At 46.8% G+C, this 16,254-nt stretch overlaps 1 protein-coding gene across 2 annotated transcripts; it reads right to left on the bottom strand.

The window, feature by feature from the left end:
• Positions 1-1,119: 1,119 nt before the first annotated feature.
• On the bottom strand, positions 1,120-15,848 carry LOC131807940 (signal-regulatory protein beta-1-like). Of its 2 annotated transcripts, none has more exons than XM_059133736.1 (5): positions 15,713-15,848; positions 14,610-14,966; positions 7,775-8,131; positions 4,670-4,777; positions 1,120-4,149 (listed from the first exon to the last, which is right to left on the bottom strand). In XM_059133736.1, the coding sequence occupies exons 1-5, from the start codon at positions 15,780-15,782 to the stop codon at positions 4,130-4,132; spliced, it is 912 nt and encodes a 303-aa protein (XP_058989719.1). In that variant the 5' UTR covers positions 15,783-15,848; the 3' UTR covers positions 1,120-4,129. The 2 variants fall into 2 exon arrangements, with proteins under 2 accessions (XP_058989719.1, XP_058989718.1); XM_059133735.1 differs by having other exon boundaries at positions 1,120-4,152.
• Between the last annotated feature and the right edge of the window lie 406 nt (positions 15,849-16,254).

The following is a 16,254-nucleotide window of genomic DNA, read 5'->3' on the forward strand; positions in this document are numbered from 1 at the left end:
CGTGATCTCTATCTGTCAAATAAATAAATAAGATCTTAAAAAAATTAAATAAAGAAAAAAAAGAAGAAGAAGTAGGGATGGCAGAGGTGGGCACAGTGGGGAGTCAGGGACAGGCATTGTGGTGGCCCCTGGAGCCTTCTCTGTCTGAATGCTGTCCTGGAGAGGCCCAGGACTCCATGCTCTGAGGAGAGAAGACACTCCCCGTCTCCATGATGTCAGAGGAAAGGGATTATGATGAAGGAATGACCATGGGACTTTTATCACTTTTTTTTCAGATTACCAAATGGACACACAAGGGGGCCACAAGCTGAGAAGCTACTGGGCCAGTTGCTTGAGATTTCCAGAGCTTACGGAATCCACAAGCATGTGCTCATTCCTGAGGCTCATCCCATCCCAGTTTCACCAGGCTGCATTCCTGCTGATGTAAAGGCTCAAAGACATGGTGTGGAATGAGGTTAGAGTTCTGGAGATGGTGATGATTTTTGTTGTAGAGGGTGGAAGGGGCTCCGTCCCCATGTTGATGAGACACGGGATGTGACAAGGTCCCAGGCTTGACCTTGGGCATGGTGGCTTTCCTTGACTGAGGCCATCTCAAAATGGGCTGACAGCTGAGGGCCATCTCCTCAGGACTGGTGTATTACAGGGTGCACCATCCTCTGCAGAGCCCCTTCCACCTCACTTGCTTGGGAAAAGGACATGGATTAACTTCATCCACCACTGAGGTCTTAAAGCTACCCGACTTCACCCAAGCATGCAGAGTTCCCTGACTCCACCTGATCTAACATGGGCTTCACTAATTGGAAACATTTAGAGTGAATATCATGGGGACTAAGAAGCAAGTTGTTCTGGAATCTCTGAGTGACAGGTTTTGGAGTGAGCTCTAGCAGAGGACAGAGGACCGAGAAAGGAAGAGGAACCTTAGACTTGTGAAGTAAGATAAAATCTGGGTATAGAGACACAGACATCTCCCCAGCACACATTTCCTTGAATTGCCCTCCAAGGGGCAGTGATTCAGCTGAGGACAAGATGTTGACCTTTTTTTTTTTTAGAATAGAGTTACTTTTTTGGAACAGTTTTACATTTAGAGAAAAACTGAGACAATCACACAGAGTTCCAATATATAGGTGCATACAGTTTCCTCTCTTTATAGCATTTTACAGTAATTTGTTGCATCTGTTATAATTAGTGAACCAATATTGGGGCATTGTTATTAACCAAAATCCTTAGTTTGATTTTGTCTTAGCTTTGGCTGCTATAGCAAAACAGCATAAGCTGGATGCCTTGAAACAACAGAAACTTATTTCTCACAGTCCTGGAGGCGGGAAGTCTGAGATCAGGGTGCCATGATAGTTGGGCTGTGATGAGATCTCTCTTTGAATTTGCAGACTGTCAACGGCTTGTATTTTCCCCTGGTGGATGGAGTGATCTGGCTGTCTGCCCCCTTTTCGTGAAGGCAATGATCCCATTCATGGGGACTCCACCCTCATGACGACCTCATCATCTGCAAAGTCCCCATCTCCAAATCCTATGAACGATGGAGAGATACAACCATTCAGTCCAGAAGAGATTTCCTTAGTTTTCACTCCATGTCCCCTTCTGACCAGAATTCCATGGAGTATACCACATTATATTTCCTTGTCATGTCTCTCTAGGGTCCTCTCAGCTGTGAGAGCTACGTGACTTTCCTTGATGGTGACAGCCTGACAGCTTTGAGTGCTGCTCAGGTATATGGTGGAATGTCCCTCATTGCAATTTGTCAGATGCTTTTCTCATACACAGACTGGGGGAGTGGGTTTAGGGAGGAAGGTCACAGAGGAAAAGTGTCATTTTCATCACATTATATCAGGGAGCACATTGTGGCCATGGTTTATGGTGAACTTGTGATCACATGACTGGACTGTATTTGTTAGGTGTTCCCTCTGTAGTTACTCCCTATTTCTCCTTGCCATTCTGTCGTCTTTGGAGGGGTATCACACCAGTGCCTGCGCTCCAGGACTAGGCAGGTCCTCATCACGATAAGTAAGCATCAGGTCTTTCAAGGCCGGAAGTGGTGGTTCTCTGTGACTCTGTTACTCAATTTACCACAGGCAGCAATGAAGGTGGTCATGTTGTCTGCTGTTCTCCCAATGAGGGACCAAGGTGACATTATACAAAAGTGAATAGTGGCCAAATGGAATTGGCATAAAGCTGAACGTATGCTGGAGAAATGAGAAGAGTTGAGGCTTCAGGTAGTGTTGAAATTGATTGCGACTGGGGCTCATGAGGGCACCAGGGGAATGGTGACAGGGGTGCTTGTCTCCAGAGTGTGGATATGCAGCCAGAGGAGCAGAGTGAGACAAGATTACCATGTCATTGAAGGTGGTGGAAGGGAGGGTGAAAATGTCCAAGAGGATGTGACGCCAGAACAATTCAAATTAATATTGTAAGGATTCCACAACATTGAAAGTACAAGGGATGGAATGTTGGAAGCTGATCCCAATTGAGACTGAAATGAGGTAATTCAGACCTTGGCCCTATATGGTCAACCATGAAATCGGAAGAAGGCTTGCACTGTGTAAACTATTGATGAAGATTCTTTACAAAAAAACCAGAATGCTTCACCTTTCAGTGTTTCTAATATTTGAAATGACAATACACCCAATAAATAATGGTTCTATTGTTTTTTTCAGTTTCCTATACATTCATCATTGACATTTGGAAACTTTCTGTTTTAAAACGTTTTTAAAGGTCACAGAAAAATTGTTATTCTCCCACTGATTTTTGAGATCACTTTGCATGGTTTCAGCTGCACCATCAGTGTTTTTCCTGCACTACTGTGCAAAGTGAGCACTGCTTCCACTTATCATGTCAGCTAATTCGAAGTTCTAGGGAAACAGTTTAATTAGGTTATGAGCTGTGGGAACACAGAGTGGGAGAAAGGACTTGATATTTTATACCGGGTGGTTTCTGGAAGGGACTTTTTAATAAGGTGATGTTTAAACAGAGCTTCAAAGAGGGAGAGAGTGTCATGCAGATCTTTAGGGGGAAGAAGCAGAGGAAAGACACAGTTTGACTTCCATTGTCATGGAATTACTGCAGCTGAAACTGGAGAGCTGTAAGAGACAAAGAATGGTCCAGGAAGGAGTACTGTTGACCAGGACCAGGTAGCAGGCTTGGGGTGAGCAGTGTACAGATTCTGGGTGGGCCTCACTGGTTTTGGGAGGAGGCTTGCACTCACTTCTGAGAACATTTCAGGAATTTTATAAGCAAGTTGTTAAACACTGTTAGCTTGCCGTTGGTCACATTGGAAGTGTTGACACCATGGAAGTCCACAAGTGCTACAAATCCGGCTTCTTTCTCTTTCTCTGAGTAGATTACTTCACATTGATTATCTGGCCACTGTAAGCAACATTCTGAAGGCAGAATTGAATAGGAGATATAAAGTAAGAAAACCAAGGATGGCTCCAGGCTTCTGAACTGCCAGCTCACGTACATGAGCACTGGGGCTGGGAAGGATGAAGGTGACAGAAGAGCTAGTGTTCCCATCACAGGGAGGAGGGTGTTTTGTCCTTGGGTCTAAGGAGTAGGACGTGTAGGCAAAGAGGAAGGAGAATCATTTCTCTTCTTCATACCAGGATGAGATTCATTTTATTTAAGACCCTGTGAAGAACCTCACCAAGGCTAGAATGTCTGGAGGTGGGCAGAAATACCTCCCAAGAACATGGACATGAGCATGTAGTTCATGACCACAGTCCCCAGAAGATGAATGAGAGACACCTGGTAAGTGTAAATGTGACTTTTTTCTCACATTCAGGCAGATATCTGTGCATCAGTGCCCAGAGAAAGTTCCCATGGCCTCTGCTGAGGACCTGGCATGTAGTCCCAGCTCTGGGGACATCAAGAATTGTGAGAAGGAGAAGGGACTGTGGACAGGTGGGTCTTGGGAGCAAGCAAGGTATTTGGGGGCAGAGTTGGGGAAGTTTCTCATTGTTCCTTTTCCTTGGCTTGGCCCCTCAAGGACCGAAGGAGCAGAGACTGAGGGTGGCATATAGTAGCGGAGGAAGGGAGGAGCTGTGGTACCCATGTTCACAGTTGATTATTTGCTCATCATTCCAGAAATGTTCCTCATGTGTCTCTTATGTTCTTGGTGCTATTTTATTCTTGAGACACCTGCTGTGAAAGGACAGACAGCCACTGATAGAAGACTCTGCCACTTAAGCTTCCTCCCTTTGGTCTTGAACCCCCATCCCCATCCCCTCCGGTATGACCCACATAGGGTCATTGGAAGCTGTCCTCAGAGCAGCCCTCTGGCACCTGTCAGCCTTCCTCTAAACACAGACGTCTTGACCCCAAAGGAGCCCTAGTTTCTATAATCTGGTGATGGTCTCCAAGGGATCCTCCCACCCAGCTGCCTCTCATTGAGCCTCTCTGCCCACTTCCTTCCCAGAATCCCTAGGACTCTGTCCACACTTTTTGATAGCCTTTGATCCTGCCCACCTTTTATAGGCTAAATGCCCCAACACCTCAGGGAATGGGAACCCTGAGACTCCCAAGGGTATCAAGGAAGGTGTGTCATATGTTCTTTACTCCAGGTGGGCACTGACTCCAGGTGACCTGTGTGCTGACACTCTCCCTGGCCTGGCTCTTTCTGGGACTAACATTGACCTTCCCTCCCTGACCCATAACTTACAATCAGGCCCTCGCTTCTTGTGGACATAGATGGCAGAGACAATGATGAGCAGCAGCAGCTTCGGGCCCAGGGTGACAGCTATCAGGATTGGAGTAGATGGCCTTGACTCTGGAAAAGAAGGGATAGGAGGCACCATCAGAGGGGGGCACCCTAGAGTCCATGCCCTGGGTCCTCCACTTACTGTATCTGAAGTGACTCAGGCTTATCAACGCTCTGAAGTTCATGAATTCTTCCCCTGTTCAAGGCAGAATTCGGAGTAAGACGTGTCTCACCTCACTCACCCCTTTCTCACTGCCAGGTGTCCTTCTTGAGAAAAGGTGGGGAGAACGAGCACTCAGGAACGTGTAAGTCTGGTTTACCGAATTGGTTCTCACACCCAGTGGAGCAGGTCATACAGCCTCTTTCTGATGAGTCAACAGGCTCCTAGTTTACAGAAAGTGGACAGATGACATGGCTCAGATCCAGGGAACCCCCTCACTGCTGGCCTGCAGGATGACTCTGAGACCTTGTCTTTGGACAAGGACAAAGCTAAACTCTCTGATTCATAGAACCAAATGTCCAGCTGGCCTCAAGTGGAGTGGGAACAGATGTCACACAGTGGGGTTAAGGCTGCCATGTTTTGCTCCATGCACATGGTTTGACAACTCCCACATACAGAGGTGAAGAGGCAGTCTGTAAGGTGACCTGACCTCAGGAGACCTGCTGGCTGGACAATATCCTGGGGAGACAAGGAAATTCGGTCTAATGCTCAGGAGAATTTCAAACACCATCCAGCTCACTCGTACACCATTGTCACTGTCAGCCAAAGTCTTTCTGTTGGACATAGACTGTTGAATCTGGAAGGACAGCTTCTGATTTTTTTACTTTATACATAGACCCATTTTTGGTTTTATATTTGAATTTAAAGAATCCAATTTTTTTTTTGAAATATATAGAGTAATCTTAAAGGAAAGAGTAGGTTCTCACCATATTTGCCCCTGGCATGTTAGAGGATGGCAGGTGTCTTCTGGGTGGGACCCTGGACTTTTTCTGAGGTGAAAGAGTTATATTGACCATGTTTGCCCCTGTTTCTAGAGGGGAACGGGCAGCAGAAGGCAGGCAGAAGTGAGGATACAGAGGCTAAGCCAATCCTCTCAATTTAAAACAACTCATGATGAGCACTCACCTTGCTGCCTCTCTGTCAGTAATTGAGGTTTGCCATGCTGAATTGTGCCAACATCTCCCTTTGCCAGTCCTCCCTCCTTTGCGCTCTCACACAGGTGGATCCGGTAGCAACACACAGTGAGCTTTCTCTCTTCTCATGTCATCTGAGAGTCTCCCTCCTGGGAGATGTGTAGAGTTTGTCTGCTTGGGGTCTGGAAAGCCAGCTCTAATGGGAACATTTGGACCTAGGTCTCTGCCAGCTGGTCATGGGGCCCCCAGCCCTGTGGGTGGTAGAGCAGGGTAGGTGCTGGCTTGCCCTGTCCTTGTCACTGCTGAAACTTCACCGTGGTGAACTGGGCTGGTGTAAGCAGAGGAGGGGAGTATCCTGCCATTCTGCAAATAATGTGTTAATTACAAGAACTATGGATTGGCTGGCTGTTGCTGGGGGAGAAGCTGTGGAACTTAGGTGAAGTTCACTGCTGCTCAGGATCAACACCACACAACAGGGGAAAGACTCCAGATGCTCTTATACATGAGAAGCCATGTCCTCCAGGAACAGGCTTGACACTTCACCAGATGTTTGCATACCTGTCTGATCTGGGGGTGCAAAGCTAGCCTGACTCTTCCCATGTTTTCTTAATGTTTACTTCTGAAAAAGAGAACCATACAAGATTTATAAGAGTTTCAAGGAGAGGGTGGGCACTTTCTCCCACTTTGGCCAGCACAGTGAGTGTGCAGATAGCAGGGCTGTGAGTCAGGTTGTGGCTCACTTTCCTGCTTAGGCCAGATCTGCTGAGCTTCAGTGTCCTCATCTGTAAATGGGCTGAGATGGTCCCTCCAGCTTCATCCATTCTCAACCAGGGCATCCCCTGTGTGGGCAGTTTGGGGAAGAAGAAGGAGACTCTCCCAGAAAGAACAGATCTCCCTGGTGCTGGAGCCACATACTAGCGCTGGTGCCCAGGCAAGGAACGTACGACTGGGAATTCCTGTAACACCTGCACAATCAGGATAAAACCACCTGCATGCTATGTCCAGGAGCTGAGGGGAGATTCAGTGCTCTTATGGAAGTCAGTCCCTGAATTGCATGCTGCTTTTTGAACAGACCCACAACAAATGCCCAGCCTCTGGCATCTTCTCCATCCTGCGCTCTCAGTGTAAACAGTGAGTTTATACCTCTTCTCACTGTGATTCTTCTGCATTGAAAGAGAGACATAACCCACCTCCTTGCCCTGGATGCATTCATCCACAAGAAGGGAAGGGAATGAGAGCTTCATAAGAAAGGAGATCTTGGGGCGCCTGGGTGGTTCAGTGGGTTAAGTCTCTACCTTCAGCTCAGGTCATGATCCCAGGGTCCTGGAATCTGGCCCCAAATCGGGCTCTCTGCTCAGCGGGGAGCCTGCTTCCTCCTCTCTCTCTGTCTGCCTCTCTGCCTACTTGTGATCTCTGTCTGTCAAATAAATAAACAATTAAAAAAAAAAAAGAATTGTTTAAAAAAAAAAAAAAAAGAAAGAAAGGAGCCCTTGCCTATATTGTTCCTTGCTTCCCCTGCAGGCAGACCAGAGCCTGCACACAGCAGATGCTCAGTACCTGCCGAGTACAGAAGAGTCAGCCACATGGAGGGGACACTCTCTGGAAGTAGGAGTAAGACTGCGTCATGTGACTGTGCAAGTCACTCAGACTATAATCCCCTCATCCCTGGAACCAGAGGGCTGGTCAGGATTGGAAAAGTCAACAGCTTTGGACCCACAGACTGGGGTGCTAGACTTTCCCACCATTTATCAGGGGCCTTTGAGCAAGCATCAAGACCTCTCCAGGCCTCAACTTCCCTGATCTGTGGAATGGGCTGAAGTCGGGGACACCCACCACAACGCCTGATCCTTAGCTGTTGGTCAGAAAACGGAGGGCATTCTTATTGACTTGTTGTCACAACCAGGAGACAAAGGAGGCCCAGGCCATACTCACCGCTCACAGTGACTAGAGTGCCTGGTCCAGACTTAAACTCCACATCAGTAGGGTTCCCTTTCTGGAACTTCACACAGTAGTAGATTCCGGTGTCTGCTGGGGAGATGTTACTGATGCGGATGGAAAAGTCCATGTTGTTTCTCCTTGTGGTGTCTGAAGCATTTGTTACTCGGGGGAAATGGCCTCCTTTGTAACTGAAGATTAACTCCCGGCCTGACCCTGTCCCCCTGAACCACTGAACAGGCCCTGTGGGGAGCAGGGAGGTCAGGGTGCAGCGCAGAGTGGCTGTCTGTCCGGCTGTGACAGACACTGACTTGTCAGGCTGGATCACCTGCAGCCCTGCCTCACCAGCCACACCTGGAGAGGAAACAGACAGTCATCTCCTCATCCTGCTGTGATCCTGTGTGTGTCCTCACATGTTTACCCACAACAGCTCCCTGACCTAGTGCACACTGGGATCAGCCCTTGCCCTGAGCCTGTAACAGGACACCCCATCATAACCGAGGAAACAGAGACACAGAGAATCTCAATGATGTGTCACAGAGCAGGTTTGACTTTGCAGCTGGATTTCCTGCCTTGATGACTAGCTAGTCCTTAGAGACATCAAGAAACGCAAACTCATTCCTCCTTATATGAAGTGTCCTCAAAACCAGGCAGGGATAGAAATCAGAGAAGCAGGCTGCTGGTGCATCAGACATACACCCAGTGTCCTTTTCCATTTCTTAGCTACTCCTCAGGGAGGAAATTTGTGGTTCACCCTTGCAGAGTGTGAGCTGGTAAAACCCATGCACTTAGCAGTATTTGCAACCAAACATGCCTCCTAAGGAGGGCACGAGCTGTTACAAACAGGTCCTGGATGCACTAAAAACATCACATACTTTGGTTTCCAAGTCTGGAGAAGACGGGTCAGGAAGCTGAAGTGCTAGAACAAAAATGGGAAGAAACAGGAATGCACCATGGAGGGAGTCATGGAGGGAAAATGGGAGGGGAGAAGGAAGAGGATCAGGTGGTCATGAGGAGCCAAGGAAAGGTGAAAAATCTACCATTTGTGTATCTATAATCCTCTTTTTTTTTTTTAAGATTTTATTTATTTGACAGAGAGAAATCACAAGTAGATGGAGAGGCAGGCAGAGAGAGAGAGAGGGAAGCAGGCTCCCTGCTGAGCAGAGAGCCCGATGTGGGACTCGATCCCAGGACCCTCGGATCATGACCTGAGCCGAAGGCAGCGGCTTAACCCACTGAGCCACCCAGGCGCCCCTATCTATAATCCTCTTATTTCTATTTCTGGCCCAGGCCTTGCCTCTGAGCTATGCTTTGTAGGTCCGAATACCATTCGAACTGTTTCTTAGCTAGAAGTAAACCTTTCACAGCTAACATATCCTAAACTGAACCCAGTTTTCCACAAATCCTTGCACATCTCAGCAGAGGCACCTTTATTTTCCCAGATGCTTAGGTTCTGAGCCTTGGGTGCCTTTCTTTCCCACCTCAATTCCTTTGCCCTAGGACATCCTAATGGCTCCCCTACTGCAGGCACCCACAGTGTCTCCTCTCTCCCTTTTCTCTGCTGACTGCTCTCTTGCTACAAACCACTTTTCCTTGTTTGCATGGATGCACTGAGCTCTTGAGGGCTCTAGCTGCTTCTCTCTATGTCCTGTGGTACTCCATTCTCAACCAAATGCTGGAATGAAACTCATGTCAGATTGTGTCACTTCTGTCTTCAAAACCTTGCATAGGTACCATTTCATTCAGAATAAAATCCCAAATCCTTGAAGAGAGCAAGAGTATTCTGCTCTCGTGCAGTTCCCATGCTGTTTGGGAAGGCTCTTCCCCCAGAAAATCACATAGCTCACTCCCCCACCTTCTTAAAATCTTTGCTCCAGGCTACCTGTTTAAATACATCTCACCCTAGCAATTCTCCCATTTTTGTATCCAGCTGTACTGTCATGTTTTTTCCTTAATGTTCATCAATCTCTGTACCTCTGTTATTTACTGATTTATTGCATCTATTTTTTACTGTCCTTTCCTCCACTATGATACAACTTCTACAAGGGCAACTACTTTGTCTCTTTTACTCATCAACATGCCCTATGTTAATATAACTGTTCTTGTCACCTAGTAGGTATATATTTGTATAATGTGTGAATTGCCCAATGTGATCCCTTTTGGAGGGAGTCTATTTTCAGTGGAGAATTTCTCAGGACATTATATCAGAAGCTGAGTTTCCCACATAGATGACTTGGATGAAACAAACACTTGCATATACCCAGAATATAGAAGCACTTAAGAGAAGCGAACTACAAACGTTCTTCACCACACAACCCCCTTCTCCACAGTGATTGGAAGATCTGCAGAAATCTCATGGGATGGAAGTGTGGTCATTGGATTTGAGAAGAGCAATGGTTAGACCTGTGAGATTTAGAATCAGACTGCCTAGGTTCCGATCCTAGATCTCCCACTTATACTCAGCGACCCTGGCCCTTTCTGTGCCTTCTTTTCTTATCTCCAAGGTAGGGGTGACAGGAATGTCTGCCTTGGATACAAAGATCTCATGACATAATGGACATAGGCATTTCCAGGTGTGTGTGTGGCACATGGTGAGTGCTCAGGAATTTAGAAAGTTATCACTCATGAGATTTCCTGAGGCACGGAGGCATTATATCCCAATCCCAATCAGATAATTGGGATTGGGATATGAAAATGGATATAATTACAGATGCAGATCACATAGGCAGGAGTCTCTGAATTTGTGTCCCCTTCTATCCTCATCCACTTGAATCCAGCATGGAGGCATTTCCAAGGTAGTAATGCACAAGGTTCTACTCATTTTACCAAGAGAGAAGTTTGTTTTTAATTTAAGAGCTTGGTGAGGGGTGAGATGTAGGTTTAGAGAATTAAAGAAGAGGGTGAGTAGCTCAGAGACAGGGATCCAAACATCGTTCTAATGTGCATTTCACGTAGACTGGCTGCATTATGAGGAGAAAAAGCAAGGTGTTTTCCAAAATCCCATGTGTGTGTGCAAATGCGTGTGTGTACATTTCCCTATGCCCATTCCTATGCATGCACACACGTGCACACACACACACAGAGGTAAGTGCATTCCCTGTATATGTACAGTGTGGCCCAACATGCTAGTAGAGACTGTTTTGAGGATTAAGTGAAATTATAGTACATGTTAAACTTTAGTAACAATTTGGCACCTAGGAAACATGCAGCACATCATTAACAAGAGTTGTGAGTCCACACAGCACAGTGGAACTCTGGACACATCAGTGCTCAGGATATGCATGAGGTGCTGTGGAGAACCCGCTCCCCTTCTGATAGTGTGCGAAAGATGTTGTCCTCTCCAATTCCCACAGAGGAGGTTCCAGAACTGAACTCTGAGTCAAGGCCAGGACCCAGGTGCAGTTTCAGGTGCAGTTCAGGCGCAGTTCAAGTTGCCCCTTGTCTTCTCTGCCAGGTGACTCCCTACCAGTCTGGGCATAGGAAGGTCATTTCTGATGGGTCCGACTGTTGGCATCAACCACTCCTAGCTGCCTCCCTGCACACCTCACTGAGGTCAGAGAGAGTGTGCAGCAGTCCCTTCAGGGGATAGGGGACCCCTAAGAAAGCCGGAACCAGGCTGCCCAGCTGACTGCAGGCACTGCCATGGCACGGTGTGGCTCCTCTGTGACATGGGACAGGAGGCATTTCTCCTTCCCTCTCCTACCACACAGGGTTGCAGGAAGGGGCAAGTAAGGGAATGCAAGCAGTTGTGCTTGGGATTTATCATTGGAAACACAGATGGAAAAGAGCAGATGAATCAGAGAGTGGCTGACAGTAACCTCAGTCTCTCTCTCTCTCTCTCTTTTTTTTTTTTTTGTTCTTTCACAACTCCTATTTAATGTTGTGTTGGAGAAAAGAAATAAAGGCCATTAAGATTTAAAAGGAAGAAGTAATATGTTATGGTGTATACAGAAAAGTCAAATGCATCTAATGTGACAGAACTAGAAAAAGAATTAGCAAGACTATAAGATACATCAATGTAAAAAAACTAATTTGACTTAATATTAAAAAATTAGAGAAAAAATTATATACATTCTAGCTTATTAAAAACTAAGTTATATTAAAAATACTCTTATTTTATTTCTTTAAGAAAATTAAGTCTTTCATAAAGCAATCTAGTACCATATGTCAAATTTTAATAGCATTCACTTTCTTAAGATAACTAAAACACTATTGTTCATTAGGATAGAACTTTGTTTAAAGCTAGTTCCTTGTAGTAAACAAATTCCACTAATTTTCCATTAGCTTAAAATTGTCTCATAAACTATACTTAAGTTTCAGAATAAATGACAATGTATAGCAGTGTTTACGTAAATGAGATAAAATTCTCATGAGCATCAGAACCTTCACTCTTGCTGAAGTTGTGATTATCACACTAGTTAAGTATATCCTCTCTATTCTGAGTAATATCTTCTAAGATGATTGCCATACTTATGATCACAGCTCTTTAACTATATAAGATGGTTTTCCTCCTGTATATAAATTTATTAAAATTAACTTACTTATTTATTTTTGTTAAGGTATTCTGAAAATTTTTACATGATCCTTCTGACTTAAGATCCTAAGGAAATGAAGTCGGGTAAAGGCACTGGGGAATTTTTTACTGAGGTTAAATTCTTAAAAAATAATTAAAATAGTTTTCTTTTTCTCTTCTGTCTCTCTTTTTATTTTTTCTTATTCTTTTCCCACTGTTATTTAAATTTCTCTTCTCATACTCTGTTCTTATTTTTCTCCACCTTTACAAGTGACCCTTGAATAACATAGGGTTTAGTGGCACCAACCCCCACATAACCGAAAATATGCCTGTACTGTCATTTGCAAATATCTTCTCCCATTCTGTGGGTTGCCTCTTTGTTTTGTTGTTTGTTTTGTTTGCTGTGCAGAAGGTTTTGATCTTGATGAAGTCCCAAAAGTTCATCTTCGTTTTTGTTTCCTTTGCCTTTGGAGACATATCTTGAAAGAAGTTGCCTCAGTCTCATTTTAGTGTTAAAAACCCCCTCTGAATATTCGTCTCCAGCCCTAATATATAGAACCTGCTTGGCCCTGTTCAGTATCATGGATTTGGAAATTATTCCCTGTGATCCATTAACTGTAAAATAAGGACAACTTTGTGAGGAAACTCCCCCTCCGTGGTCTCTGTTTCTCCCTCACCAAGGAGCCAAGCTCCTTTGGTCCTAGCAGAGCAGGGCTCCTCCTCAGGGCTCCTCCTCCTCCACTTCCTGTGGCCTCCAGCTGTTTCATCCACAACAGAGCAAATATCTCACCTTCTCCAGCCCAACAGTGACAGCCACCCTCCTTTTCCATCTGACATTCTCGCTGCAAGCGGTTATGGGGAGGGGTCTAACCGGGTGTCCAGACATGTTGACTTGACAACAGAGGGTCCCGACAGCTGAGTCTGGAATGTGAACTCTTGCTCACGGAGCCAAATACCCTCCAGGATATGCCTCCCAGTCATTCTTAGTCTGCAGAGCCAGGAATGGGGTGCCTGGTATTGCTGGGATTGCAAGGGCCCCACTGCTCTGTCTAGGCTGGTGCCCCAGGCTGCTCAGTGAAGAAGCATCACCACATATCTGGGGAAAGACTCCAAAGGCTCTTACACGTGAGAAGCCGTGTCTTTCAGGAACAGGCTCGACACTTCACCAGATGTTTGCATACCTGTCTGATCTGGGAGTGCAAAGCTAGCCCACCTCTTCCCGTATTTTCTTAATGTTTACTGCTGAAAAAGAGAACCATACAAGACTTACAAGAGTTTCAAGGAGAGGGTGGGCACTTTCTCCCACTTTGGCCGGCGCAGTGAGTTTGCAGAGAGCAGGGCTGTGAGTCAGGCTGTGGCTCACTTCCCTGCTCAGGCCAGATCTGCTGAGCCTCAGTATCCCCATCTGTAAATGCGCTGAGGTGGTCCCTCCAGCTTCATCCATTCTCAACCAGGGCATCCCCTGTGTGGGCAGCTTGGGGAAGAGGAAGGAGAGCTCTCCCAGAAGGAACAGATCTACCCCATGCTGAAGCCACCTACTAGTGCTGGTGCCCAGGCAAGGTGGGTACGACTGGGAATTCCTGTAACACCTGCACAATCAGGATAAAACCACCCGCATGCCTATGTCCAGGAGCTGAGAGGAGACTCAGTGCTCTTATGTGAGTCAGTCCCTGAATTGCAAGATGCTTTTCTGCACAGACCCACAACAAATGCCCAGCCTCTGGCATCTTCTCCATCCTGGGCTCTCAGCATAAACAGTGAGCTTTTACCTCTTCTCACTGTGATTCTTCTACATTGAAAGAGAGACATAACCCACCTCCCTGCCCTGGGTGCATTGGTCCACAGGAAGGGAAGGGAATGTGAGCTTCATGAGAAAGGAGCCCTTCCCTGTTTTGTTCCCTGTTCCCCCTGCAGGCAGACAAGAGCCTGCACACAGCAGGTGCTCAGTAAGTGTTGAGTAGAGAAGAGTCAGCCACATGGAGGGGACACTGTCTGGAAGCAGGAGTTAGATTGGGTCATGTGAATGGACAAGTCACTCAGACTGTAAGTCCTTCATCCATGGAACTAGAGGGCTGGTCAGGATTGCATAAGGCGAGAACTGTGGACTCACAGACTGGAGTTCTAGACTTTCCTACCATTTGTCAGGGGCCTTGAGTAAGCAACAGGACCTCTCTAGGCCTCAACTTCCCTGATCCGTGGAAGGGGCTGAAGTCGGGGACACCCACCACAATGCCTGATTCTTAGCTTTTGCCCAGACAATGGAGGGCATTCTCATTGTTATCACAACCAGGGGACAAATGAGGCCCAGGCCGTACTCACTGCTCACAGTGACCTGGGTGCCTGGTCCAGACTTAAACTCCACATCATCAGGGGTCCCTTTCTGGAACTTCACACAGTAGTAGGTTCCGGTGTCTGCTGGGGTGATGTTACTGATGCGGATGGAAAAGTCCATGTTGTTTCTCCTTGTGGTGTCTGAAGCATTTGTTACTCGGGGAAAGTGGCCTCCTTGGACACTGAAGATTAACTCCCGGCCTGGCCCTGTCCCCCTGAACCACTGAACCGGCCCTATGGGGCTCAGGGAGGTCATGGTACAGTGCAGAGTGGCTGTCTGTCCGGCTGCGACTGACACTGACTTGTCAGGCTGGATCACCTGCAGCCCCGCCTCAACGGCCACACCTGGAGGGACAACAGAGCAGTGGTCTAGTCATCCTGCCTTAATCCTGCGCATCTCCTCATGTGTTTATGCAGAACAACTCCCTGAGAGAGTGCAACTGGTAGCGGCCCTCGCCCTGAGCCTGTAAAGGGAGATCCCATCACAACTGAGGAAACAAAGACACAGAGAGGCTCAATGATGTCCCACGGACCCTTTTGAATTTTCAGCTGGGTTTCTTGCCTTGGTGACTAGCTAGTCTCTGGAGACATCGAGAAACACAAACTCATTAAGTGAAATTATAGTACATGTTAAACTTCCGTAACTATTTGGCACCTAGGAAACATGCAGCACATCATTAATAAGAGTTTGTGAGTACACGCAGCACAGTAGAACTTGGGAGACTTCTGCGTGTGATGGGATGTCTCTCCTGTTTGCCTCTCTGTTTCTGATGTTTCTGCACGTGGCCTCCACTGAGGAGCCACTCAGCATAACATGGTTAACAAGATGAACTATGGAGCTGAGTGGGCTGAACATGAACCCCAGTAGCTCCACTAACGTAAGTAGGTGGCACTGGTCTGGTTGCTCTCTCTGCCTCAGTTTCCTCATCTGCAAGTCAGGAGTATAGTCATAGCTCTGAGGCAGGCCTTCTGTGGAGAGTCTGGGTAGCACACCTGTAGAACCTGTAGCATACCTGGAGGCCCTAAATGCCAAGGGCAGGGAGAGGTTTAGGAGGCAGGCAATGGGGAATCTCCCTCAAGGCAATGCTCACCTGTGAGTCCCAACAGCAGAGCCAGCAGCAGGTAAGGAGGAGGGCAGGGTCTAGAGGCAGGGGCCCACATTGAGGAGGCCTGAGGGTCCCGCTTTCTGAAAATGTGTGTGCTAGGGCAATGGGGCCTTTGTTCTGTAGGGAGGAACAGTCCGCCTCACTTGGGATAGAAGAGGAAGGAAGCATCTATGACGCAGTAACAGGGTGGTGAGGCAGCAATCTGCTTCTGGATTGTGAAACAGACATCAGGCAGAGAGGCCTCACATGGTGAGAGGGGCCTCTTCTTACATTTTTTTTTTAAATTTTTAATTATAATCATGTTTGTTAGTCACCATATAGTACATGATTAGTTTTTGATGTACTGTTCCATGAGTCATCATTTGCGTATAACACCCAGAATCCCATTGCAATCCGTGCCCTCCTTAATACACATCACTGGGCTCACCCATCCCCCCACTACCCACCCCTTACAACCCTCTGTTTGTTTCCCAGAGTCCAAATCTCTCATTGTTGGTATCCTGCTCTGAATCTCTCCCCAACTTTTT

Source organism: Mustela lutreola, chromosome 9, assembly GCF_030435805.1.
Source record: "Mustela lutreola isolate mMusLut2 chromosome 9, mMusLut2.pri, whole genome shotgun sequence".
Lineage (NCBI taxonomy): Eukaryota > Metazoa > Chordata > Mammalia > Carnivora > Mustelidae > Mustela > Mustela lutreola.

Bases quoted from the DNA above. Each gene is read 5' to 3' on its own strand.
- LOC131807940 (XM_059133735.1), bottom strand. From the start codon at position 15,782: ATGTGGGCCCCTGCCTCTAGACCCTGCCCTCCTCCTTACCTGCTGCTG. The intron at 14,967-15,712 runs GTGAGCATTGCC...TTGTCCCTCCAG, and splicing joins TCTGCTGTTGGGACTCACAG to GTGTGGCCGTTGAGGCGGGG. The intron at 4,778-7,774 runs GTGAGTATGGCC...CTTCTTTTCCAG, and splicing joins CACTCTAGTCACTGTGAGCG to AGTCAAGGCCATCTACTCCA.